General features: G+C 42.7%; 3 protein-coding genes and 1 pseudogene across 13 annotated transcripts; 3 read left to right on the top strand and 1 right to left on the bottom strand.

Annotated features, from left to right (window-relative positions):
* Positions 1-1,350: 1,350 nt before the first annotated feature.
* LOC127783084 (BTB/POZ and MATH domain-containing protein 1-like) lies at positions 1,351-2,560 on the top strand (annotated as a pseudogene).
* Positions 2,561-11,030: 8,470 nt separating this feature from the next.
* Positions 11,031-12,443, top strand: LOC127781163 (BTB/POZ and MATH domain-containing protein 3-like). Its single transcript, XM_052308076.1, has one exon. The coding sequence runs from the start codon at positions 11,031-11,033 to the stop codon at positions 12,441-12,443; it is 1,413 nt and encodes a 470-aa protein (XP_052164036.1).
* Positions 12,444-16,483: 4,040 nt separating this feature from the next.
* Positions 16,484-17,662, top strand: LOC127781221 (BTB/POZ and MATH domain-containing protein 1-like). Its single transcript, XM_052308149.1, has one exon. It carries the CDS (start codon positions 16,484-16,486, stop codon positions 17,660-17,662), a length of 1,179 nt encoding a protein of 392 aa, XP_052164109.1.
* A 3,587-nt stretch (positions 17,663-21,249) lies between these two features.
* On the bottom strand, positions 21,250-26,518 carry LOC127782943 (sulfate transporter 1.2-like). Of its 11 annotated transcripts, none has more exons than XM_052310233.1 (15): positions 26,333-26,518; positions 26,144-26,244; positions 24,368-24,722; positions 24,239-24,287; positions 23,939-24,146; positions 23,692-23,866; positions 23,531-23,596; positions 23,320-23,433; positions 23,108-23,224; positions 22,894-23,020; positions 22,518-22,804; positions 22,228-22,418; positions 22,041-22,126; positions 21,872-21,948; positions 21,250-21,640 (listed from the first exon to the last, which is right to left on the bottom strand). In XM_052310233.1, exons 3-15 carry the CDS (start codon positions 24,695-24,697, stop codon positions 21,497-21,499), a joined length of 1,971 nt encoding a protein of 656 aa, XP_052166193.1. In that variant the 5' UTR covers positions 24,698-24,722; positions 26,144-26,244; positions 26,333-26,518; the 3' UTR covers positions 21,250-21,496. The 11 variants fall into 11 exon arrangements, with proteins under 11 accessions (XP_052166193.1, XP_052166192.1, XP_052166188.1 ...); XM_052310232.1 differs by having other exon boundaries at positions 26,337-26,518; XM_052310228.1 differs by having other exon boundaries at positions 24,368-24,727; positions 26,144-26,249; positions 26,333-26,517.
* Positions 26,519-27,106: the final 588 nt, after the last annotated feature.

The following is a 27,106-nucleotide window of genomic DNA, read 5'->3' as shown; positions in this document are numbered from 1 at the left end:
TCTTGTACAGATCAAAGATGCACGGCTAGCTTCAGAAACCGTGAGGAAAATGATATTGCTCCTATGTGCTCAGCTAGCTTGGATGCCTGAAGCTTTTCGATGACGAATTAATGTGACCCATGATTTTCTAGTATGAGCTGCCAAATTACTATTTCCTTGTAATCGTCAGAGCAGTAAAATTTTAGTGCCAACGTACAATCATTTCTTGATCAATTGCAACTGGTATTTGCTCCTGGTTTCTTACGATGTTTTCGATCGTAGTATTCATGTATTCCAATGCAAGGTGTCGTATGACAACTTATTCCCTATCACTACTAGTCAAATTATATGAACTATATACTCCCTTCATTCTAAATTGATTTACATATTTCATAGGTACACCAAGATAAAAAAAAGCTAATAACTCTTCCATACTTTTTTTTATTCTAATCCCTCGAGGGGAGGTTTCCTCGTTTGCTTAAAAACCATTGAACGGTTATGAAAAATTCTGAAAAAATTTGACAACATTCATACAACATACATATACAACTCCACAAAATCTTAAGTCCAAACTCAACACACACGTCGAGATATAAAAAAGACAAATTCAGCATATGAATAGTAGCGTACTGTTTATATCTAAATTTGTCTTTTTTGTTTCTTGATGTGTAGATCGAATTTGAACTTGAATTTTGGTGGACTAGTAGGTATCATTATACTCTACATTGTCAATTTTTTTCCAGATTCTTTCGTAACTATTTGCATCGAATTTGAAAGAAAAATATATACGAGGGGATATCCCCTCGAGGGATTAGAATCCACTCCCAACAAAGAGGGCCTTACTCTAGCAACAAACTCAATGTATACACCATCCCTAATATTTTCTAGCCAATAGCAAATCAAGATATTACATGTGGGCTATAAATACTTGTGTGCATGGATGCATGCATCAATGTCCATTTACTTCCATGCACAAATAACGAATAGACTTAATAAATGAATACAAATATGTAGATCATTTAGAAATAACCTAAAAAAAACTATATGTAGATCAATTTGGAATGGAGGGAGTATTTGGTATCAATGATACTCCCTCCATCTACTTTTGATAGTCATATTTTATCTTGGTATACAGACCAATGATAAGTAATTATACTTACTATCTATTTAAACATGCTACTGGTCATTCCTCGTAAACAAGCGATTTATTAATATTTACATTTCTCGATGCACATGTATCCAATCTTGTGTGGAAGAATGGAGAGTTATGCATTAAATCTGAGAAAGTCATTAAGATGATAAGTTGCTGGATTGAAATACGCCTATCAAAAATAAATTTTTTAGATTTAGAAATATGACTATCAAAAGTAGATGGAAAGAGTATTTTGTATAGATCGTATCATTATTTAAAACTTCATGAATTATGATACGGGGAGTATATACATGATCATTTCTAAGTACATAATGCATGCGGTAGAGTATTTTCATCAACACTCCAAGCTCCAACTCATCGATCTTGGATAAATTATGCCAGGAAACGATAAGATACCGCAAGCCAGCCATCCCGGCCCCTCGATCCCACTCCACGCATGAATACTTCCCAATTACTCATGAGAGTATATTTGATGGTTCATCTTCCGAGAGCTTTAATTAGTCAAGAGTGTATATATGCCGTATGCGTGGACATCCCTAGCTACGAAGAGAGTTCGCTATCTCGGGAAGCATTGAGCATCTCCTTTCTCTTCCGATGGCCACCGCCGCCTCAACTGCGTCTTCCACCACCAGCCCACCGCACACCACCACCATGTCCACTCACTCCACTGAGCTTGTCAAGGGCTCGCATGAGTTCACCGTCGCCGGCTACAGCCTGCAGAAGAGGAACGGCGCCGGACACCGCATCAGCTCCGGATCCTTTGAGGTCGGTGGATACAGTTGGGCGGTCCGATTCTACCCTGCTGGCAGCACGAAGGATCAAGAAGAAGGACACGTGTCCGTGTTCCTCGAGCTGGGAAGCACTGTGGTAGAGAAAGTTACCGCAAGGTTCAGATTCCGCGTCAATGGCGCTACCGCGAGCTCGTGGGGCCAGTTTAACGACTTCACACTTATCAGCAAAACATGGGGGTACCAGAAATTTATGGAGATAGAAACCGTGGAGTCGGAGTACCTGATCAACGACTGCCTGACGATGCACTGCGACGTGGAGGTTGTCAAGGAGTTGAAGACCGGAGCAACCATGAGCCGCTTCATCACGGTGCCGCCGCCAGCCATCTGCTGTCATCTCGAGCAGCTTCTGGAGAGCAAGGAAGGCTGCGACGTGACCTTTCAGGTCGAGCGCAGCGACTACGACGCGCACAGGGTGGTGCTCTCGGCGCGGTCGCCGGTGTTCCGCGCCCAGTTCTTCGGCCCAATGGCGGACACCGGCGGCGGAGGCAGGTACGTGCGCATCCTTGACATGAAACCGACAGTCTTCGAGGCCGTGCTCCGGTTCATCTACACGGACAGGTTGCCGCCCGTCGAGGACGGCGAAGCTGCCGCCAGCAGCTGCTGGAGGGAAGACGTCAGAGAGATGGCCCGCAGCTGAAGGCGGTGTGCATGGAGTACGTCGCGTCGCCTGGCATGCTGGCAGCTGTGGTGGCGACCGACGGGTTCAGGGAGCTCAAGGCTTCATGTCCCTCTCTGCTCGCCGAGGTGCTGGAGAAACTTGGAAGCTAGCCTGGATGCCTGGAGCTTTTCGATGATGATGTGTATCCAAGATTTTCTAGTAAGAGCTGCCAAATACACACCATTTACTTGTTATCATCGGAGCAGTAAAATTTTAGCCTTCGAACAGTGCTAGTGTTCAATCATTTCTTGATCTCCAATGTAACTGGTTTCTTCCTACAATGTTTTCGATCGTACTACTCCGTGTATTCCAAGCACAAGCAGTATCTGATCTTATTTCCTTTTACTACTAGCTAAGGAGAATAATATTGCTGATATTCCCCAAATTTCTCTTTTGGAGAATGAAGCTTTTAACTTAGGAGTTTATTGAAAAAGTAATTAAGGAGGCTATTTTCTAAATGGAACACAACAAAACACCGGGTTCTGATGGATTTCCTGCTGAGTTTTATCATGTTTTTTTAAGAATGTTATTAAAGTTGACTTGTTAGAACTTTTTAAAGATTTTCATAGTGGGTGTTTGCCTTTATCTTCTTTGAACTATGGTACCATTATTCTTTTGCTCAAGTGCGTAGAGGCAATGAAAATTCAACAATATAAGCCTGTACTTAATGTTAGTTTTAAGATTTTTACCAAAGTTGCAACTAATAGAATTATGAGTGTTGCTCAAAAGGTGATTAGTCCTGCTCAAACTGCTTTTATTCCTGGGAGGAACATTATAGGAGTGGTTATTCTACATGAGACGTTGTATGAATTACATCGTAAAGGTAAAAGCGGGGTAATCTTTAAGATTGATTTTGAAAAAGCTAATGATAAAGTTAAATTGTCTTTTGTTCAACAGACGTTGAGGATGAAGGGCTTCTCTCCTAAATGGTGTTAGTGGATAGATTCTTTTATTCAAGGTGATTATGTTGGTATAAAAGTTAATGATCAAATTGGTAACAATTTTCGAACTTACAAAGGTCTTAGGCAAGGGGATCCTTTATCTCCAATCCTTTTTAATATAGTAGATAATATGCTTGCTAATTAAGAGGGATAAAGAGGCGGGTCTCTTGAAAGGGGTAATTCCTCATTAGTAGATGATGGTTTGTCTATTTTTGCAATTTGCAGATGATACCACCATCTTTTTGGAGCATGATTTGCAACATGTAAAGAATCTAAAATTGATTTTATCTGTATTTGAAAAGTTATCTGGCTTAAAAATCAATTTTCACAAAAGTGAATTAGTTTTGTTTTGGCTAGGCAAATGAGTGTTATGATCAATATTCTAATATCTTTGGTTGTAAGTTGGGCTCTTTTCCTGTGAAATATCTAGGAATTCCAATGCATTTTAGGAAGCATTCTAATAAATATTGGAAAGTTATTGAAGAAAGAATTGAGAAAAAACTTAGTAGTTGGAAAGGTAAGCATCTGTCTGTTGGAGGTAGATTGGTTTCGATTAATTCTGTACTCTCGAGTTTAGCTATGTTTATAATATCTTTCTTTGAAATACCAAAAGGGGTTCTTCAAAAAATAGATTATTATAGATCACGGTTCTTTTGGCAAGGGGATGATCATAAGAAAAAATACATGCTTAGTAGATAGGATATTACTCCCTCCGTCCCAAAATGTAAGCATTTCTAGCTATGAATCTTGTTATATTTTGGGACGGAGATAGTATTTGTGAACTCAAGGACCAGGAGGGCTTTGGGTTACATAATTTGGAAAAACAAAATAAATGTCTTTTGAGTAAGTGGTTGTATAAGTTAATAAATGAGGAAGGGGTTTGGCGAGACTTATTGAAGAGGAAGTATCTTTATAATAAGTTTATAACCCAAGTTGACAAGAAATAAGGTGACTCCCATTTTTAGTATGGGCTCATGAAAGTCAAGAGTACATACTTAGATTTAGGTTCTTGGATTGGAACAAATAAGATTTTGGGAAGATAAATGGCTAGGCAAATTGGCCCTCATAGATATCCATCTATATATGCTATTGTTCGAAGGAAATTGTCTTCTATTGCCACTGACATATGATCCGTTCCGCTTAATGTTTCTTTCAGAAGCGGTTTAGTTGGTCAGAATCTTGTATATTGGCATGAATTGTGTGTTTGTATGGTACATATCTAGTTGAATCTTTCTTCTGATTGTTTTAGATGGAATTATCATCACAATGGTAGGTTCTCGGTAAGATCAATATACCTAGCTTTGATTAATAATGGTTATATTGAGAGGAATAAGTGTATTTGGAAGCTTAAGATGGTGCTTAAGATTAAGATATTTATGTGATACTTGCTTAAAGGGGTTGTGTTAACCAAGGACAATTTGGTTGGACGGAATTGGAATGGCAGCTTGAGGTGCTGATTTTGTATGAAGAATGAGTCTATTCAATATCTCTTTATGGATTGTCATTATGCAAAGTTAATATGGATTATAGTTCAGTTTTCTTTTCGTTTTAACCTCCCTATTAGTATATCTCATATTTTTGATGAGTGGCTTTTGGGGTTTGATAAGAAAAAGAGTAAATTGATACTTGTTGAAGCTTCTGCCATTTGTTGGGCTCTATGGTTGAGTACAAATGATATGATTTTTGACAAATCATTATCTATTTCCTACATGCAGGTAATTTTCAGGGCAACTCACTGGCTCTGGTTTTGGGCACAATTACAAAGGTGTAATGAGGATGGAGAGTTTCTGAAAGTTGCATGCCGCAAGATGGAGATGACGGTAATGCAATTTTTTTGCCAACTACGGATGGAGATTAACAAAAAGCCTTGAATAAATGTTTTCTCCTTATTTTGGCTTGGTTTCCTCTTTTTTTTTTGGTGTGTTCTACTTTATTTGAACTACACTCTTTTACTCTTTTCTGAAGTGCTACTTTCTAATAATTGCCTATAGCTTTTCTTGAGCAAAGGTCGGGATGTTATATTCTATTATCAAAAAAACTAGCTATGGTCAAATTATATGAACTATTTGGTATCAGTGATGATATAATTTTAGTTTCATTGCATGTTACTGTTAGTGAATTTATTAGTTTAGACATTATCGTGAGCTTAGTTATACATGATCACCTAAATAACTTTATGCGGAATTAAGGTGGCACTACTAGAAAAAGTGTTTTTTCTGGCAGCCAAAACTAATTTTTGCTGGTGGTACTTCCAACTGCCAGCGAGTAAACGCCAGTGAAAATGAATGATTTTCGCTGGCGGTTTTGATCCGCTTGCGAAAATCGTGGTACTAGGGGGTGGAAACGAGCCAAGCCAAGCCTCTTGCAGTGGCTCGCAACAAGCTAGGCTTGGCTTGGCTCGTCTCAGTTAGGGAAACAAGCTAAAACTTGAGCTCGGCTCGGCTTATTTCTTGGCTCGAGCTTGCAAGCCTTCATGTTGAAACACCTCTTCGTATATATTTTGTGATTATTAAAAAACAAGAACAAATCATCAACATGTAAAATTTAAATAAATATATATATATATATTCAATTCTTCAAAATCTTAACGATAAATTTTCAAGTTGACAAATAATAACGCTATAAAAGGTAAAATAATCAATATAAACAAATGATGGCCTAGGCTCGCGAGCCAAAACAATCGGCTCGCGAGCTAGCTTAGCTCAGCTCATTTCAGCCACGAGCTGAAAATGAGGCTTGGGCTTGGCTCATTTGGCTTACGAGCTAAGCCAAGCCAAGCCAACCAAGCTCGAGCCAAGCCCGAGCTGAGCTCACGAGCCCGAGCTTTTTTTCCACCCCTAGGCGGTACCATTAAGAACACCACTTGTGATAACTTTTTTTTTAAAAAAAACACATTCAGAGCCATTGCTTCATTTTCAAAATTCAAATCCAGATCTAGATTCAAATCCAATCCACATTCAAATTGGCATCCAACATCACTACATCAACTTCTCACTGCATTTTCAGCATGCAAACATCTACGGTGTCTGTCGTCATTGCTGGTGACATTGGAGGTTGCCGAAGCCACCGTGGACGAGCTATTCTCATCGAAGCCACACGCCACCGTCTCCTCCCATCCCGCCGCCGCTCCCTCTGATGCACCACCGCTGCCCTTCCCATCCGGATCTAAGAGAGGAAGGGGAGGGGAAGGCACGGACACCGCCGTTGGACTCCTCCCATCCCACGGCCGCTCCCACTGACGCGTGACCGCCGCAGGCCTCCCATCCAGATCTGAGAGAGGGAGGGGAGGGGAAGGTAGGGACGCCGCCGCCGCACCACCGCCGTCGGACTCCTCCCATCCCGCCGCCGCTCCTTCTGACGCTCCACCGCTGCAGGCCTCCCATCCGGATCTAAGAGAGGGAGGGGAGGGGAAGACACCCTCGCCGCTCCCTTTGCCACGCCACCACCTCCGGCTTCCTCCCATACGGATCTGAGAGATGGAGGGGAGGGAAAGCAGGGACGCTGCCGTTGGTTCCTCTGCCGCGCCACCACTGTCGCCGTCTCCATCGCCAACGTCGTCGCTGTGTGTAGGGAGAGGAGGAGAGAGGAGCGTGGGGAGAGGAGGGAGGAGTGTCCTGAAGAAGAGAAGTGAAGAAGTTGAGAAGAGGAGAAGACTAGAAGAGGCGTGACACTATTAAATTGGGCATGATTTGTTTTGCATCGGTCTTTTTAGCCTCCACCCGCGCAAATGGATTTTTGTTGGCTGCCGCTTAAGAGGTCCGCCAGCAAAAATAGGGTTATTTTTGCAAGCGGACTTCTTAAGTAACCGCCAGCGAAAAGCGGCCCACGTAAGCAACCGCTAGTGAAAATAGATTTTCGCTGGTGGTCCTAAACCCTCCAGCACTCGTTAGAATTTTACAAGCAGATTTCTTATATGACTGCGAGCGAAAAGAATAGTATACCACCATGAAAAACCATTTTTCTAGTAGTGTGGTGAACTGACCGGATATATTGATGAAGCTATAGATGCCGCTGCAGTCACTTTGTCAATGCGGATGTAGGCGTTGGTGACGTAGCAGTTGAGAGATGGCGTGAGGAAGTCCTCGGTGGAGTACATCGCTGAGTCGGTGAAGTAGTGAATGTCGGTGATGCCTATCATAAGCGACCTTCCCCTGCAACCTTGAAACGCCGGTGAATGAGTTCACAGTTTGACCTCCCCCTGCATCCTTCCCCTGCCACAGTTTGACCTTTGGTCTCCCTTTAGCGCTCACGATTATGATCATTAGGAACGGGAACCACATCAAGGGAGAGGAAAATCTATCTTGCACGAGGCTTAGTTAGCCCTCTTACCTAGTGCTATGGGAGTCAGGGCCGATTCCGATGGAATTTAGTGCGAGTGATCCGATCGACGCGCGTGTCGTACACACGAGTCCGTAGATTAGCATCTTTTCTATTAGGGAGAGCGTTGAACTCGGGTGGGCCGTGCTGCATGCCTTCATATGGCTCGATAGCTAGAGATCAAAACATAACATTTTCTCACTTGATCTTTAAGGCTAATGTGCCAAGTTTTAGCAAAGGTGTTCGCAACTGGCTTGACAAGTTATATGTGCAAGTGTTGGTCTTCGCGGAGGAAACTGGAGTAAGAAATAAAGAAGGAAAAACAGGGGAAAGGTTCACTACAGTCCATACTACGCTTACTTAACTTCTATTTTTTTTATTTTCACATGCATACTTCCAAAACTGCTAAATGGTATTTTTTTTAAAAAAATATATAAAAAGATGTTTAAAAAAATCATATTAATCTATTTTTTGAGTTTATAGACTAATACTTAATTAATTATGCACTAATTTACATATTGTTTTACGTGTCGAAGGGGTGGGCTCCCAATCTCCCCTTCTGAACTCAACCTAAGGCCTTACTCGGTTTGGAGGGGATTAAATGAGATTGAGAAAAAATAATTCTAAATCACAGTAGATGTGGAATAAATTATCTCCAATCCTTCTCCTTGTGGATTAACTGAATATAGATCTAAATGAGTACTTCCTTCGTTATAATTTACTTGTGGTTCAGATATTTAATATTTTTATGTTGTTCTCACGTAATATTCCAAAGCCTTTGTCCGTAAATGAGTATAGTTTTAGCTTATAGATTTATCCCTAAATAAGCACAACAGTGATCCACTATAACTCTTCAATACTATTTTCTTTATTTCTTTTCGTTTTTACCTATCAAAACAACACTAATTTCTCCTGTAGTTTTTTTTGTTCCCTTTGTTTTCTCTCTGTATTACTCCCTATGTCCTTATAAGGCTTATAATCCTTTTACACGGTCCTCAATGGTATACTTTTACAATTAATTTAATTTATATTATGTTATCAACAACTATAATATTGCATACATTTTTTAAAAGTCGATATAAATCTAGTGATAAAATATGCATAATACTTAACAATATCTACATAGATATTGTTATTACAATCATTATTTTTAAAAAAACAAGGATATCATATAATTTGGGATGGAGGGAGTAATAAATACTCCTTGATATGTTTTTACTAGCTTAAACTAAACTTAGAAACGGAGGGAGTACTCTGGTTTTATAATTCTTGACATTTTAGACAAACTTAAGATCAATAACTTTCACTGTCAATAATTTCAAAAATATTTATTTTAAAGGCATTATAACAACATATATCATTATAAGCAATATAATAAAATAAAAAATTGATTAATTTATTGTATATACTTTCTTCGTCCCAAAATGTTGCTATTTAGGATGGGTGAAGATAACGAATCTGGACAGATGTAGTATCTATCTATTATATACTAAAAGTCCATTAAACTTTCTACAAACGCTCTCAAGCCGCCACGTTGGATTCCTACAAACGCTCCTAAACCACCACGTGCGCTCTAATAAATTTTGAGAAAAAAGAAAAATATCTAACCGTTTATTTTTATTTAAAACTGTGGGCCCGATAATACTAACCATTAGATTAAGTCCACTGATCCAATCACCCTTTTCTCTTGGACCCACAGGTACGTATAATAGGTTTGTACCACCACATCTGTATTCTCTTTCTTTTTAAGGTTATATGCACCATAAGTTTTTGAGAAAAAAATATCTAACAATTTATTTTTATTTAAAACTGTGGGCCCGATAATACTAACCATTAGATTAAGTCCACCGATCCTATCACCCTTTTCTCTTGGACCCACCGGTACGTATAATAAGTTCGTACCACCACATCTGCTCCTCCCCTATGTATTCTCTTTCTTAAAAATGCACCATAATTTGTTACTATAAAAATTATTAGATCTATTTTTAAGTGGAACATTAATTTATATATGAATGATCTTGGTGTCATAAATAAATAATTACTTTTTAAGCCAATCTAGATATTCAATTTAAGACAAGCTTAATCGAAGCCATCCATGATAAATCATTTGTGATAGGTCTCATACTAACGAACGGATCAAAACGTAGCATGTTTGAGATATGTTTGTAGGGATAATCCATCAAAGAAGTAAGATTATCTATGACAGGCGTAGTTTTGACGAATTACGCATATGACCTAACTGATGATAAGTCTCCGCTTTCCTCACTACCTCTCTCAGTTTTCAGTTTTCTAGCATTGAGATAAAAAAAGTCAATAGTTAGATGGCTAAATATTTTTTAACATATTTGATTTTTAGTTTGATCCATATTGACCATGTGTTTGGTATGTAAGATTATATACTAAAAGTCCATGAAAATTCCTACAAACGCTTCTCAGCTACACGTGTACCCTATAAATGCTCTTAAGCCACCGCGTGGCACTCTGGTAGATTAGAGAAATTCTTAAAAATTCTGAGAAAAAGACAAAACATCTAACCATTGATTTTTCATTTAATCCGGTGGACCCAATATTTATTTTTCATTTAATCCGGTGGACCCAATATTTTTAACCATTAGATCAATCTCTAAAACACAAGTGCGGGGGCCGTGGTCGAAGAGCGAGACGTGGGGCCTCTTCTGCTCTGCGCACCACATGGGCAACTGCCGAATGGGTGCCACGGCGGGCAACAACGCCGTCGACGCCTGCGGCGAGAGGTGGGAGGCGGGGCGGCTGTATGTGTGCAACAGCAGCGTGCTACCCACTGCGGTGGGCGTCAACCCTATGATCACCATATAGTCCGTGCACAACTGCATGTATTGCGTCGCCAGTGGCATCGCTGACTCCCTGTCCAATAAAACGAATTTGGGTATGTTTGGATCATTATATTAGTCCCTGGTAGAAGATTGAGAGGGGAAATACCTCACTTTAATAATTCAATTTAGAAGGGAAATACCATCCCTTTAAATAAGAAGGGAAATACCTCACTTTAATTTAAATGCATTTTGTTAGACCTGTTTTTGAAACGAAATAACAAGTATGCCCGCGCATTCGCTACCTTCCTAGTTATAATAAAAACCAAATTGTTATCAAGAGCATCATGAATTATGAAACCGGGGAGTATGTGCATGAGCATTTCCTCAAGTGCATAATGCATGCGCGCGGTACTATTTATTCAACATTTCAACTCGTCGATCTACGATAAACTATGCCAGAAAACGATGCGACACCGTTGGGTGGCCACCCTGGCCCGTCGATCGCATTCCACGCATAAATGCTTCGCGATTACTCATCTTCCGAGAGTATATACTACTAGTATGCTGTATGCGTGGACATCACCAGTAGCTCGGGAAGCACTCTGCATGCATATCCTTTCTCTTCCAATGGCCGCCGCCGCCTCCTCAACTGTGCCCCAGTCGTCTTCCACCAGCAGCACACCGCAAAACACCATCTCCACTCACTCCACTGAGCTTGTCAGGGGCTCGCATGAGTTCACCGTCGCCGGCTACAGCCTGCAGAAGAGGAAGGGCGCCGGGCACTCCATCATGTCCGGCTCATTCGAGGTCGGTGGATACCGTTGGGTGGTCCAATTCTACCCTGCCGGCGAAAGCAAGGAAGAAGAAGGACACATATCCGTGTACCTCGAGCTGCGAAGCACTGTAGTAGACAAAGTTACCGCGTGGTTCACATTCGGCGTCAATGGTGCTAGCGGAAGCTCGTTGCATATGCGCGGTAGTTTTGACGACTACACGCCTACCAGCAAATCATGGGGGTACCCGAAATTTATGGAGATAGAAACCGTGGAGTCGGAGTACCTGATCAACGACTGCCTGACGTTGCTCTGCGACGTGGAGGTTGTCAAGACGGTGAAGACCGGAGAAACCATTAGCTGCTTCATCACGGTTCCGCCGCCGGCCATCTTCCGTGATCTCGAGCTGCTGCTGGAGAGCAAGGAGGGCTCCGACGTGACGCTCCAGTTGGAGCAGAGCGAGTACGACGCTCACAGAGCGGTTCTCGCGGCGCGGTCTCCGGTGTTCAGCGCTCAGTTCTTCGGCCCAATGGCGGACGAGGACGCCGCCGCCGCCGGCAGCCGGAGGAACGTGCGGATCCACGACATCAAACCGGCGGTGTTCGAGGCCGTGCTCCACTTTGTCTACACCGACACGTTGCCGCCGGCCACCACGAGCTGGTCCGCGAGCCACCGCGACAAGCGTCCTAAGCTCAGCGACGTCGCGGCCGCCAGCTGCTCGGAAGAAGAGGTGAGAGTGATGATCGGAGAGCGGCTCGCGGCGGCCGACAGATTTGACCTGGAGAGGATGAGGCTGCTGTGCGAGGACGCGCTGTGGGAGACCATCGACGTGGCGAACGCGGCGGCGACGCTGCGGCTGGCTGACCGGCACCATTGCCCGCAGCTCAAGGAGCTCTGCATGGAGTACATCGCCTCGGCTGGGGTGTTGGCGGCCGTGATGACAACCGAGGGGTTCAGGGAGCTCAAGCTGGACTGCCCCTCACTTCTGATCGAGATCCTGGAGAACTTTGGAAAACGCAGCGAGGCCGATGAGGAATAATACAATATTATTCTGTATTTATCATTGGACAAGTAATTTAGTTTTCGAACAATGATCTTGGAATGAAAAGTGGCACGTACTGTGCAATCATTTTTTAATCCCTTGTATCTGGCTTGTAGTAAGAGCAAGTTTAATAATATTATAACCGATTGGGGGCGCGTTTTAGTCGTCGTTTTCCCTCTTGGCCGCCCCTCTACCTCGGTTGGGCTATCGGGTAAAAACCTCATCTTGATTCTCCTTAAGACCTTGACGGATGGGGACGTTGGTTTTATCGGCGTTTTTCTCCCCTGGAGAAGTTGTCTAGGAAGCCTCCCTGCCAAAACTTCTCTCGAACAGCTGGTGCATGCTCACTGTAGACGGATATCCTCTTGCGGTGGCACCCTAGTCAATGCAAGCTGGCCATGTCTCTCACCCTCTGCCAAAACTTCTTTCGAACAGCTGGTGCATGCTCACTGTAGACGGATATCCTCTTGCGGTGGCACCCTAGTCAATGCAAGCTGGCCATGTCTCTCACCCTCTGCCAAAACTTCTCTCAAACAGCTGGTGCATGCTCGCTGTAGACGGATATCCTCTTGCGGTGGCACCCTAGTCAATGCAAGCTAGCCATGTCTCTCACCCTCTCCCCTCCAACCACAAGGGCGTGAATAGAGATGAGCGCGGTGCCCATTGTTGGGGTTTGGCTTTGTGAAAGTGCATCTAGGACCCCTTATTTATTTTGGTGTTAATGACAACACAATTAGAGGGTAACTAATGCTTTTTGTTGAGATGTATGCAAGGATGAAAAATGAGTGGATGTCAACACAATAAGTATTGCGGCATCTTTTGTGGTAATTGTCTTCTAATCCATGTATATCTTGTGTTCTTGAGTATTAGGATGCCGTAGTATTAAGAGGGATGCCACATGCATATAATTGGTAGAACACTAGTGCTCAAAATCATTTATTTGAAGTGTTCTTGTTTTATGTCTGTCGGACTATCCGATGCTCAGACTATCCGAAATTTCACAGAACTTTGCTCACTGTCTTCGGTCTGAGTGTTGGCTAAAAAATATCGGACTATCCGATATAAGGTCGGACTATCCGATACGTCGGACTATCTGAAATTTCTCAGAACTTCACTCTCTGTTTTGAATTGCTTTTTATTCCTTTTGAGTGAGTTTTAAATCAGACTATCCGATGTGATCGGAGTATCCGATGATCCAGAGACTCCGAAATTCAATGGAACTTGAGTCTCTGTGAGAGGATGAAATTCTTGGTTCAAAAATAACGGAATATCCGATATGACATCGGACTTTCCGATCGATCGGATTGTCCGAAATCCTCCAGAATTTCGTTCTCTGTCTCTGGCCTGGTTGGGGGTCAAAAACATCGGACTATCCGATGTCACCTCGGAAAGTCCGAGGTGGGATGAAAAGATTCTCTCCCAACGGCCACATTTTGGGGGCTTCTATAAATACCCCCCACCTAACCCTTTTCTAGGGTTACCTAACTCATTTCATTCTCATTCACTTTGGTTTGAGCTTGGTGCTAAGGTGCTTTGGATTTTTGAGCTCTTTCTCCCTCTCTCAAATCCCTCCTCGTTCTTTGTGTGATGGATCTTGGTGGTTGTGTATTTGGTATTTGAGGACCTAGTGTGTGTTTCACTCGATCTTGAGCACTAGGGTTTGACCAAGAGTTGTGTGGTGTTTGTTACTCTTGGAGGTTGAGGACTCCTAGACGGCTAGGTGTCACTCCCGAGCCACCGATCTACGTGTGGTTGGCCGGGAGAAGTTTGTGAAGGCCAGATCTCGCCTCCGCAAGGAAAGAGATACCCCCTTAGTGGAAGGAGGAGTGCTTAGTGCAACCTCTTGAGGAAAGGGTTAGCAAAAACCCGGCTCTTAGTGAGCTCCTCAACGGAGAGTAGAATCCCCTCAAGGATTTGAACTCCGGGAACAACTTCGTGAACTTCATCATTGGTGATCTCCCTTCATCCTCCTTTTAGCTTTGCTTAATTGTGCCGCTATAGATCTAGTCACTGTTTGTGCTTTACTCTTGTTTGTGTGATAGATCTACTTGTTGTGCTTCATTGGTGGATCAGACAGTCTGATTCAACATCAGACTATCTGATATTTTAAGATAGTCTGACTGTGGATCAAACTTTCCGACCTTATTTCAGTTTTAGCTTCTGCATAAAGTTTTAAATTAGCCTATTCACCCCCCCCTTTAGGCCTAATTGACCCTTTCACTTTGGATGGCCTGGGTGTTGTTTCTTTGTTGGCCTAGGGGCGGCCGGTCACACTTACCGGCGCTCGGTCTGGTGCTAACCTTCTCTTGGATCTTGTATAGTTGCTGTCGGTGCGTGGTGTGTGGTGGTGGTGTATAGGTGCTGTCAGTGCGTGGTGTGTGGTGGTGATGCTAACTTTCTCTCGGGTCACGTAAAATGGTACTCCCTCCGTCTATAAACTGCCTATAAAAGAGTGTAGTTTTAGCTAGTCAAATACTAAGTAAGAGATTCAAAAACTATAATGCCCTTAATTAATATGCAGAAAAAAAAAGAGGAGGGGAGAAAACAAGGAGGATGGGAAAGAAAAGGATAAAGTTATGTAAAGGAACTAATATAACATTTTAAAATTAAACTCTTTTAGAGATGAAGGAAGTATATTTAATATGTGAACCAGTGGAGCGATGAGCCAAAGGCCCAACTAGTTTGATGACCACATTTCGATTTTCCATACTCCAATATTTAGAGGTAATAAACAATATGCCACTCCATTCATATGAGTTCGATGAAATGCTACTCGCTAGGATGCACAATAAAATGCCACTCAATACGCTGCCTTCCGATAAAATGCCATTTTGAAGGGTTTTAACCATCTTATATCCAATTCACCCATGTCGGACAAGAGAAAGGGTGAGGGCCATCACCTCCGCTATGACCACCGGTCCAGCGGTGTCCGCTCACTAAGTTTATACGACCACTAGCAGTAGTGAGCATTGGTGGTGGAGGCGGTGATGGTGACGTGGCGGCCCGATGGTCATGGAAACCGATGATGTGGCGGCGGAGCCCGGAGGTCGTGGAAGTTGGCAGGGTGAAAACTTGCTCCTTGGGAGGCCTACACGGGAAGGCCTGCGACGACCACAGCGACAGCTAGAGTAGCAAGAGGTGGTGGTGAAGAGACCGCCAAGCTATAGGGGTGACGTACTAAATATTATTTTATCCTGTGCATTTTAGTGAGCAGGTACAATAGCAAACTATAAGCCAACTATAAACACATGCCGAGGAGATAAAAGAGGAGAGAGAAGAGCAACGGACTGCAGATTTCTAGCCAGCTGCAGCACGAACTCCAAGACACAATGTATGCATGACTTGTGAGACCATGTATTAATAGTGTAGTACTCCCTCCGTCGCTAAATATTTGACGCTGTTGACTTTTTTAAACATGTTTGACCGTTCGTCTTATTTAAAAAATTTTGTGAAATATGTAAAACTATATGTATACATAAAAGTATATTTAACAATGAATCAAACGATAGAAAAGGAATTAATAATTAATTAAATTTTTTGAATAAGACAAATGGTCAAATATGTTTAAAAAAGTCAATGGCGTCAAATATTTAGAGACGGAGGGAGTATATGTTTATAAATAACTATTGTACAAATTGACTATAGATGATTTGAAGCTACTAAACTTGCTCTTAACCATTTTCTCCCGGTATCCAACCAGATTGGGATCCTCAGACGTGACGTCAGAGGGACGTGGTCGCTGACAGGTGGGCCTGTTTCAGTGACCACTTCAGAGGAACCGCTTCCTATCCAACCCTATCGGGTCAAGTCATCTCGATCCACGTCATAAATTAATTACACGCCGGAATCAATGAGATACCACCGTTAGCCAGGCATGCAGTCAGCCCGGCCCCTCGATCTCAGTCATCACGCATGAATGCTTCGATAATTCAGCCAGCAGAAGAGAATACGATGGTTCAACTTCCCTGAGCTTAGTGTGTGTATATATGCTTTATACGTGGACACCGCTAGCGATGAAAGCTTTTTCCACCTCGACAATGGCCGCCGCCTCAAATGTGCCCCCGTCGTCTTCCACCAGCAGCAGCTCACCACACAACACCACATCCACGCACTCCACTGAGCTGGTCAAGGGTACGCACCGGTTCACCGTCGCCGGATTCAGCCTGCAGAAGAGAAACGGCGCCGGACACTTCGCCAAATCAGGCTCCTTCGATGTCGGCGGGTACAGTTGGGCGGTCATGTTCTACGCTGCCGGCGAGAAGGAGGAAGATCAAGGACATGTGTCCGTGTTCCTCGAGCTGCAAAGCACCGGCGTAGAGAAAGTTACGGTGAAGTACACATTCAACATCAGTGGCAGCTCGTTGCTGTCGGCAGGGTGGGGTGATTTCAAGCCTAGCAGCAAATGTCGTTTGGGGTTCAACAAATTCATGGAGATCGAAACCGTGGAGGATGTGTACCTGATGAACGACTGCGTGACGATTCACTGCGCCGTCGAGGTTGTCAGGGAGAAGAAGGCCAGAGCAACCGTGAGCCGCCGCATCGCGGTGCCGCCGCCGGCCATCTGCCGTCATCTCGAGCAGCTGCTGGAGAGCAAGAAAGGCTCGGACCTTACGGTCCAGGTCGGAGAGAGTAAGTACGACGTGCACAGGGCGGTGCTCGCGGCCCGGTCGCCGGTGTTCCGCGCCCAGTTCTTCGGGCCAATGGCGGCGGCGAACAGGCGCGCCAGCGGCGGCGGCGGCAGGTGCGTGCGCGTCCATGACATGAGACCGGCGGCGTTCGAGGCCGTGCTCCACTTCGTCTACACGGACACGTTGCCGCCGGTTAAGGAGGAAGAGGGCTTCCTGACGAACAACTCCGCGAGCCGCCACCACCTCGTCAATCTCAGGGACGCGGCCGCCGGATGCTCGAAGGGAGAGGTGAGGGTGATGGTCCGCGAGTGGCTGGCGGCGGCGGACCGGTTCGGCCTGGAGAGGATGCGGCTGCTGTGCGAGGACGCGCTGTGCGAGAGCATCGGCGTGGCGAACGCGGCGGCGACGCTGCGGCTGGCGGACCGGCACCACTGCGCGCTGCTCAGGGCGTTGTGCATGGAGTACATCGCCTCGCCTGGCATGTTGGCGGCCGTGATGGCAACCGAGGGGTTCAAGGAGCTCAAGGTGGCATGTCCCTTTCTTCTCATCGAGATCCTGGAGAAGGTTGGATGCTGCCGTTCGGAATAAACGCCTGAACGATGCTCTCCCTGTTTGTTTACTTTCCTTTGGAGTAATTTGACGATGCTCTCTATTCGTAATCGGAATTGCTATCTGTCTGGCGACAGATTTTTGAGTCCCATGATTTATGTACGTTGGATGGTGTCAAGATTCGTGTTGCATTCATGCCGACTCCATCATAATCGATTTGAGCCGTGTTTTCCAATGCTAATTTGTTTATGATCCCACGCGTACTAATTACATCGTATTTACACTATAATTACATATGTAATTTTAGTGTATTTACAATGTAAGTCTAAAAATAACATATGCATTTTTAGTGTATTTACGATGTAAGTATGAAATCTACTTGAACCCATTTGTGCCCACGTGAGCTTCAGATTATCCACGTGACCCGTTTGTTTGTTGTTTTGTATTTTGTTTGTGTATATTAATGTCATCCGTTAGATGTTCATCTAAAGGGTAAGAAATCTGCATGATAGTAGACTTAAAAAAATTATGTCACGTGATATATAGGCAGTCCCTCCTTCGTTCTAGTCGTTTAATGCTCGATCCCTACGCGGCCTACGCTATCACCTTGCGTTCCCCATCGAGGACGCCGTCACGGTTGCCTGCTCGCCGCCCCGTTCCGACAATGGCGCCCTACTCCGGCCACTATTTGTTGGCGATCCGTGCCAGACCATTGACGTGGCGAACGCGGCGGGCCGGCGGTGACGCTGCGGCTGGGCGACCGGCGCAATTGCCCGCAGCTCAAGGCCTGCATGGAGTACATCTCCTCGTCTGGCGTGCTGGCCGCTGTGTGGCGGCAACCCGTAAGCTGCAGCTAGGAACAAACGGTACTTGAATCTCCAACCATTTTTTTAAACTATCATTTTCTCCGTACAACATTGAAATGTTTATGAATTTTTTTTGAAGATCTAAGACATGTTTTTATGTGTAAGGGCATGTTGTTTAGTGGTTGCAGTGACCTGAGTAGCACTTTAAGGTCCTGAGTTCAAATTTCCATATGAGCCAATTTTTGATTGGACTGTTTACAGGACTAAGTTTCCAATTTAAATGGCTGCATGTATCTGGATGGATGTAGAGGCCGGGTAAAAATTACCCTTCTCTAACAAAAATGCATGTGCGGCTATGGGGCAGCGATGCCGCTTCCTGGTGAGACTCGCACGGCACAGTGGAGGTTCTCAATTTAGATTGGGTTGTTTTGCGGGGCTAAGTTTCTAATTTAAATGATTGCATGTACCCGGTTAGATGTAGAGGTCAAGTAAAAATATCCTTCTCTTTAAAAAAATACCCGTGCGGCTACAAGACAGTGATGCCGCTTCCCGGTAAGATTCGCACGACACGGTGGAGGTCCCCCAGTGGTTTAGGGCTCATAATCCGGTAAGTTACCCAAATTAAAAAGCTTACTGGTTTGATTTGGGAAATTATGGTTTTCTCGATTTTGGAGATTTTGAGAAATTTCAATCTAGTTTATTCCGTCTTCCCTAATTCCTTTACTTCTTCTACTGCTGGCTGAGCTTAATTGATGACAGTCTTAGTTAGCATAGTAGAACGACGTAGAACGACGATAAACCTTAACTGAAAATAATTTGCATTATGCCGAACGAGTTAAATGGGGATTTTCGATATGACTTGACCAATCCTCCCCTCTAATTTCTAACCAAAACCTTATTAAGCAAAATTTGTTGAACATGTAAACAAATTAAACATGAACAAAATTAAATCAGCCCTAGTATTAAACTAATTGACTTCAATTGATAATGGTTTTCATCAAGCCGTAGAATAATGAATTTAATTGAGGGCTAAATGGTTTCTGTCATGGTTACGGTTAAGGCATACCTAATATTTTATGACTTACGGAATATACAAGACTGGCATACCATCGTTCATATGATATATTTCCATATGCGGTAAGGAAGTATACAAGATATTATGGAAAGTATCCTCACGGGCTGGTGATTAACAGAGTCCTAATCGGAGAAGATTGGGTTGATTCTATATCGTGCAGGGTTCATTGTCTCCAAGTTCTACTGGAGACTAAGGCAACACATGATATAAAAGGCACACCTCCCGGGAGGGGGGGGGGGGGGGTTTCAGATCATCGAACTATAACGCCAGCACACCCACCATAGGTTACGCACGTACGTAGCATTTTTATTACCATCGCACCTACGAAGCGGTTCATGACCTCCTCTCCAGTTTGTCAACTCCAATATTGCCCTCCACGCCGAGACCGACCACCTCCACCTTCATGCCAGTGCCCATGCCAGTGCCCCTAGACCTCGTCCTCCTCAGCCTCGCCGTCCCCCTTTCCTTTTTCTCACACATAACAAACTACGCCTGGCTCCATCCTTGTAGACCTTAGTGATTCCGATGACCCCCATGCCCTCACTAGCCTCCACACTCTCTCATGCTCAAAACGGTGTAGGAAGAGAGAAAGATGATAGGGGATATCGTTGGTGTTGGTGATGATGATCGAGGAGTCGAGGGAGGGAGGAGGAGGAGGACATGGATTGGTCCTCCAGCTATTGGGCTGGAGAAGTTGATGGAGGGAGGAGGACGGAGCCATGCTCAGTGGAAAAGAAAAATACATATGTGAGGGAAGAAGCGGATCCGGGAGAAGATAGATATGAGGATAACATTTTTTTATCCCGTCTCCGACGGGATCCCATGTTCTAGTTTTTTCTATATATGTTTTTAGATTTAGTTGCACAAAACTCTAGGCATTGTGATTCAGGATGCACAAAACCATTGGGATTTCGGCATGTAGTACTAGTATTTTACAAAGGAAAAAGTCCATATACCCTCTAAACTTTGGATGTAAGCCCATTTAGCACCATAAACCTTTTAACCGGTCATCAAACCCCCTAAACTTTTCAATACCGTTTATATTACACCCAAATTGATTTTGAACGGTGGTTTTGCACATTTAGACGCTTGGTTTCAAATAACTAATATAGCATATTTACATATCATCAATCGTGGGTCCTCAATTTATGATCTTAATGATGTCATACTACTTGTATTACATTGGTATTCGTTTGTAAGTGAGAAAGAACATGGGGGCAAAAAGAAATATTTAAGTGCAGGTCTTATTGTATATATGTCTAATGCGTATGCCTCATAGTCAACACATCTAATGTTTACACAAATTAGATAAAAACCACAATGCAAAACCACCTTAGGGGTTATTTGAATGGTATTGTGAAGTTTAGGGGATTAGATGTCTAGTTTCAAAGTTCAGGGTGTCGGATGGACTTCGAATCAAAGTTTATAGGGTTATCTGGACTTTTTCTTTTTAAAAGTAAAATCATAGGGGTTGTGACATATGATAGTACATAACACCGGGTATTATTATGGTTTTGACACATGATAGTCCATAACACCGGGTATTATTAGATTAGTATTTCTTAAAAAACACAATTATTGAGAACAACTACGTGAAAGTATCTTTTTAGATGAATCTACTAGTATCATTTATTTTTCAGATACAAAATCATAATATTTTTTTCTTATATTAGTGAGTAATGATCTTGAAATTTGACCTAACGATTGCGAATATAGCTATATCTATTTGATAATAGAGGAATTAATTCAGGGTAGGAAGGATTGCCTTAACCTATTATTATCAGTTTCCTTCCATTTGTCTGTCATGACATTTTGGTTTATAGCAACCCTATTCACCATACAACTATTTCCAATTGTATATGCTATCACCAGTATTTCACTGAACCAGCTGATATGCCTATGGATCTATTCCTCTATATCATAAGTAGATGATACGCATATGCTATATAATATTGTTCATCATCTCTCTCTTTATCTCTCATCTATTTTTCTTCATGGTTCTTGTATCGACTTTCTTGTGCAGAAACGCACAGCGTCAGCAACCGTGAGGAAAATATTGTTACTCCCTATGTGCTCGTTGAGCTTGGATGACAAGAGCTTTTCCATGACGATGGATCCAGGATTTGCTAGGATGAGCTGCCAAATACACAATATTTCCATATTAATCATCGGTGCATTAAAATTGTAGGTTTTGAACAATGAGTTGTGAAACAAAATTGCCAGTGTACATTCTTTTCTTAAGCAATTGTTAACTGGTATTTTTATTCTTGATCTCTTCATATAATGTTTTTGAGACTACTCTGAATGTATTATATCTTAAGTATTTGGTATCAGTGGAAGATATAATTTTAGTTTCAGAGTACGTACCTGAATGTCTCTCTTCTTAAGATTCTTGTATAGATCTTCTAGAGCATGGATGCCACTTGTATCAATATCTATGACCGCTGCAAAAAGTATTAAGATTTGTATCAGCTCAATAAGTGATAAACTTAATTTATGAATTATGATACGAGACCACTAAATCACTAAAACTTACGGGACATCTCTATGATCAAGAAATTGATTTTAGACTGTCCCTCTGCTTTGGCTTTCTCTTCTTCCTCCGTCAACCACCTAAGAGTTCTGAAATGGACCAGATAAATGTCATGAGGCTCTATGTTCATTTGCATTTCATTATATCTCAATTCTAAATGCAAAACTGAATAAATATATGTAGACTATACCTCTCCCGGACATAGTTTGAGTTGGAGAAGTAGATAGCAGAATCAACCCTCACTATTACAACCCCAGGAATATGTCTTGCTTCTGGATACTGATCAGTGTTCCTGTATATTGTGGTGCCTGGAAGGTTTCCCAGAAGTACAGTCCTTGGCCTTGTTACTTGAAGAAGAATTTTAGCAAATGAAATTGATACCTGTTAACGTCACAGAAATTAGGTGAATTTTCACTTATCTATATGCCTTTGGAAAAGAACTTGGCAAGTTGGCAGTCAAATCAAAGATTTAGTGCTTACAGCTATTAAAAGACCTATCTCAACAGATGCGAAGACCACACCAAAGAATGCTCCCATGCAAGCAATGAAATCCATTTTGTCAACTTTCCAAATGAGAATTACTGCTTCGTAGTCCACAAGGCCGATCACCGCAGAAATGATTATCGACCCGAGGATCGCATTTGGTGTGTACTTGAAGAGTGGTGTGATGACCAACAAGGTCAGGAGCACAACTGCTGACATAATGATATTGGACACTGGTGTTTGGCAGCCAGCCATGAAATTGACTGCGGAACGAGAGAAAGAACCTGATACAAACCAAATCAGCAGGTTTCAGCACTGCATTTTCAGATTATGTACCATCAGGTCATTGACCCTGATAAATTGATATAGTTACCTGTTGCAATATAACAAGATGTCATTGACCCTGCTATGTTCATAGTTCCAAGTGCTACCATCTCCTTGTTTCCATCTAATTGATAGTCCTTCAGAGCAGCAAACGTCCTCCCAATTGCCACAGCTTCCTGATAAGTCACCCACACAAATATTAAGGTCACATCTGAGAAGACGCGTTGCACGGGAAAGGGCACGGTTTATATTGAATACCTTACCGTTAAACCGATCATGGCGGAAATGACACCGATCTTGAAACCTTTTGCAACAAATGGACCAGTGAAATAAATTTTGTGGACTGATGATGGGTTTATGCCCTTTTTGATGTGGTTAACCTGTGATGACCAAATACCAGCAAAATTTTCATCCATGAAAAGCATGATGAGGTGTATATGAACTAAGCCTCAACTGTATTGACTTGAGTACTTACAATCTGAACACCTTGCTTGTCAGCACGAGTAATGAACACAAAAAGGGTTGCCAAAATAACTGAAGTTATAGGAGCAATAGCTGGCACCCAGAAGAACTTTCTATTCTTCTTTCCCTGTCAATCAAAATTTACTAGAATGTGAGACAGATTCTCTAGTTAGTAAAGAACTAAAGATCAATGGTGAAAATCTATGAATATAGGAGATGCTCACAATGTACTTGGCAAGCAGAAGGAATGCAAGGAAAGTTATGCCAATCACAATAGTTTGCCAATTCCACTGCATATGGAACATAACTCCTTGTCAGTCTCATTATAGAATTCAGTATATAAAACCAAATGGTTAATTTCTTTAGGACTCAACAAGACAAGTACCCCGTGATGAGCTGAAGTCCAAACAGAGCGCATAACAGAAATTATATCGGTTTTCTTTGTAAAGCTCTTGATGCCCAACACATATTTTAGCTGCTGAAGGGCAATAGTAATGGCTGCTCCTCCCATAAACCCAACAATTGCAGCATGTGACAAGAACTCGATGAGGAATCCTAGCCTGAAATTACATCAACTCTTACATTAGTGTATCCACAGTTTCTGAGAGCTTCTCGTAGATGTTTGTGTATACCTTAAAAATCCTAGGGCTGCTTGAGTGATACCAGCAAAGAAGGTAGCCGTGAAAGCAAGGCGCAGATATTCCTCCTTGTTTTTGACAGGGTCGACTTCATTCTGTAAAAGTGAACCTATTAAAAGCGAAACCACTGCAACCGGACCGATTGCAATATCCTTTGAGCTGCCCATTGCAGCATATATCAATGGGGGAACAAAGCTGGAGTCTGAAACCAAATAAACATAATGCCAGTTAAGGCATAGAACATTCAAAATTTTCATTTCAAAGCACTACAACAGCTGTAATGGGAGAACTTACATAGTCCATATTGTGCATCCAAGTTAGCAAGCTTCGAATACCCGATATCCTATTAGAGTAAAAACAATCAATGTCAGGCACAGTTTTAAGTACAAGTAAAATCATCGGTAGACTAGTCCCAGTTGATACCTGGGGAATGCAGAGACTTGCAATGGTCAATCCAGCAATTAAATCACCTTTGAACTTTCTTAAGTTGTAGCACCTGCCCCACTCAAAGATTGGGAACAGGAACTGCAGCGCCATCATGAACTTTGCCGATCCAGATTGGTCCTTGTACTGGCGTAATGGGTTGTCATGGAAGAAAGTCTCTCTCAATGTGTCTCTAAACTCTCTCGCAAAGTTCTTTTGAGGAGGACACCCGACCTTGTACACACGCGGTTCTTCAGATGATCCATAGGAGGGAAGCTGTGTGGTGGTGCTGACTTCATTTGCTGTTGACTCATCATGCTGATGAACCATATCTGATTACTGAATTAACTTTTAACTGATCTGGGAAAACCGTGGAATTAACATTAGCTACAGAAGAAACTATGGAAGCTATAGGTGAAAGTACTCCTAAATTGCAACAATGCACCAGGGCAAACCACACTAATTAAGGAGCGGTATGCCGATATACTTCCAAATAAAAGGTCAATAAAATAAATTGCAAAATACTAAGGAAGAGTATTTACTTGGAAGCAATGGATGCAACAACAGTAAATTAAACAAAGTTGGTTAATCCCGCAGTTCCCAACTGAATCCTTGTACACCATCAGAAAGAAAATAAATTTTATGCTGATAAATCTTTGGGTCAGATGACAAAATATGGAATAGTGATAAATGCTTTCAGTTTCAGACAAAACACTGTCAAGGGTGGTGTGGCTGTTCGGTGAAACTCCGATATAGAAAAACAACCATCTTTTTATCTTAATTGCCAGCTATTAATTTTAGTATTATTTATCTGTCCAATATATTGCAGGGAGAGACATCAATTGGCTGTTATGTTCAGTGTGAACATGGACAATATGCTGGAGTGCCACTTCAGATAAACTCAAGACTCTCGTTTTCAGTCTGAAAAGGCCAAGAAGGTTTGTTCAGACCGCAATAATTGGGAAAGTTGAACAATTCTATTGAAATCCTGAACCAGTCCTAACAAATCAGCAACTGGTAAGACAACAACATTGATCCAACTTTGTCTAACTTATATGAAAGGGCGTATTTTGCCAGATGTGATTCCTTATAACATACATCTATGAAATTCTCCAAGCAGAGAAGATTGACAGAGGCAACTGTTCCTGTTGCAATCCCTCAGGACTGATCTGTTACTACACAATTATCAATTGCACAGACAGTCAGACTTCTACTTGTCTGAGTAGGTCCAGCAATACTAATCACATTTTTCTCACGTATGTGTTGTACTATTTGCTCAGCAGGATGAGTTTTGATATAGAATCCAGAACACCTGAACATTTCATCACAGCTTACACTATGCAACTCAATTGTCGATTGATATATATTTCTTTTGTCAGATGCAATTAAATTATTTTGCCGGAATGACCGAAGGAGGTCATTCGATGCAATTAAATTATATCGGACACTAGCATAGAAGCATATCAAATAATGCAGGGAGTTTCTGCTTTCTCTTGGTTGGAAGACAGGGGATAAAATAGTACTAACTTTCGAAATGACAAAATTAGTGGCAACAATATTAGACAACCCAAATTTAACAGCAGCAAAACAGCACAAATTAAAGAGTAGAAATTTGCACCCAAACATTCTAAACCACCAATAATATAGCCGAACATCCAAGAACTCCTCCCCAACACAAACAACAGAAGCACACACGAAACGATTGTTGCGCATTCATTCACCACGCATGCATGCAGGTAATCAAGAACAGCTAAATTCAGGCAAGAAATTTCTAACCGGTCGTCCAGGCGCCGCCCTGTCCGGGTTCCCGTTCCCCAGGTAGCCGGCAATGGCGAATCGAGCTTCAATCGCAGAAGGCAGAGCGCCACATCCTCCCCCTTCGCTTCACGCCAAGAAACGCAGGCGTTAGAATCAAGGAGGAAGATGAGCACCAACACATCATGGCGACCATTTCGAAGACCTCACCTACCGAGGAAAATCAGAAGAGAAATCAATCAAAGAATCAAACTCAACTCGTCGCCGTCCCAACGGAGGAGGAGTTGGAGGAGGAAGAAGAAGAAGAAGCAGAGCGAGCGGCAGCAATGGCGGATTCTGCTCCACCCCCAATTATACGCACGCACGAGCACGAACACACAAGAGTCGGTCGCACAGATTACAAATAGACGTGCCGCCATTATGACGCAGTGAGGATCAGATACGCCACGTGGAGGGCCCGTTGACCGGCTACAGTGAGGCTGCTGGTGGGGCCGGGGGCAGTGCGGTCAACGGCGCGGGTGGTGGTAGTACGAGCGGTGGTGAGTGAAGAATGGAAAGTGGTGAATTGACTGTGGAATAGTCGGCAGTTTCTCTGCTCGGGGTTCATGGGGATGAGAAGCCGTCCCTGTTCATCTGAACCTGGTGGGACATCGTAGGGCTGTTTGGTTGATGGTCATTAGGTACCACACTTTGTTATATTTAATTTAGATAGTTTTGATTAACTTCATTATGTGTTTGGTTCATGGTTACACTTATGATAAAATCTTTCTTCTAACACTTTAATCTCACACATCATTGTTTAAAAAAGCGTGGTGGGTTGTGGCTTGCTAGTAAAAGTGTGATGTCAAATTTGTTCGTATAATCTGAAGCAAGCTTGTTAGAAAATTATGATAACCTTGGACAATGTTGATCTATGAACCAAATAGATACCATGATAACAGTAGACAGTGTTGATATACGAATCAAACAACCTCTATATCCTGG

Source organism: Oryza glaberrima, chromosome 8, assembly GCF_000147395.1.
Source record: "Oryza glaberrima chromosome 8, OglaRS2, whole genome shotgun sequence".
In the NCBI taxonomy this organism is placed as follows: domain Eukaryota; kingdom Viridiplantae; phylum Streptophyta; class Magnoliopsida; order Poales; family Poaceae; genus Oryza; species Oryza glaberrima.
The sequence above is the reverse complement of the archived record's forward strand: the minus strand, read 5'-3'. Positions and strand labels throughout refer to the sequence as shown.

What these genes read in the sequence shown, in the direction of transcription:
- LOC127781163 (XM_052308076.1), top strand. Translation starts at nt 11,031, where the DNA reads ATGCGCGCGGTACTATTTATTCAACATTTCAACTCGTCGATCTACGAT.
- LOC127781221 (XM_052308149.1), top strand. Translation starts at nt 16,484, where the DNA reads ATGGCCGCCGCCTCAAATGTGCCCCCGTCGTCTTCCACCAGCAGCAGC.
- LOC127782943 (XM_052310231.1), bottom strand. Translation starts at nt 24,697, where the DNA reads ATGGTTCATCAGCATGATGAGTCAACAGCAAATGAAGTCAGCACCACC. An exon ending in GCAGCCCTAGGATTTTTAAG is followed by an intron (nt 23,867 to 23,938) that starts GTATACACAAAC and finishes ATGTAATTTCAG; the next exon opens with GCTAGGATTCCTCATCGAGT. An exon ending in CCGCCATGATCGGTTTAACG is followed by an intron (nt 23,021 to 23,107) that starts GTAAGGTATTCA and finishes GTGACTTATCAG; the next exon opens with GAAGCTGTGGCAATTGGGAG.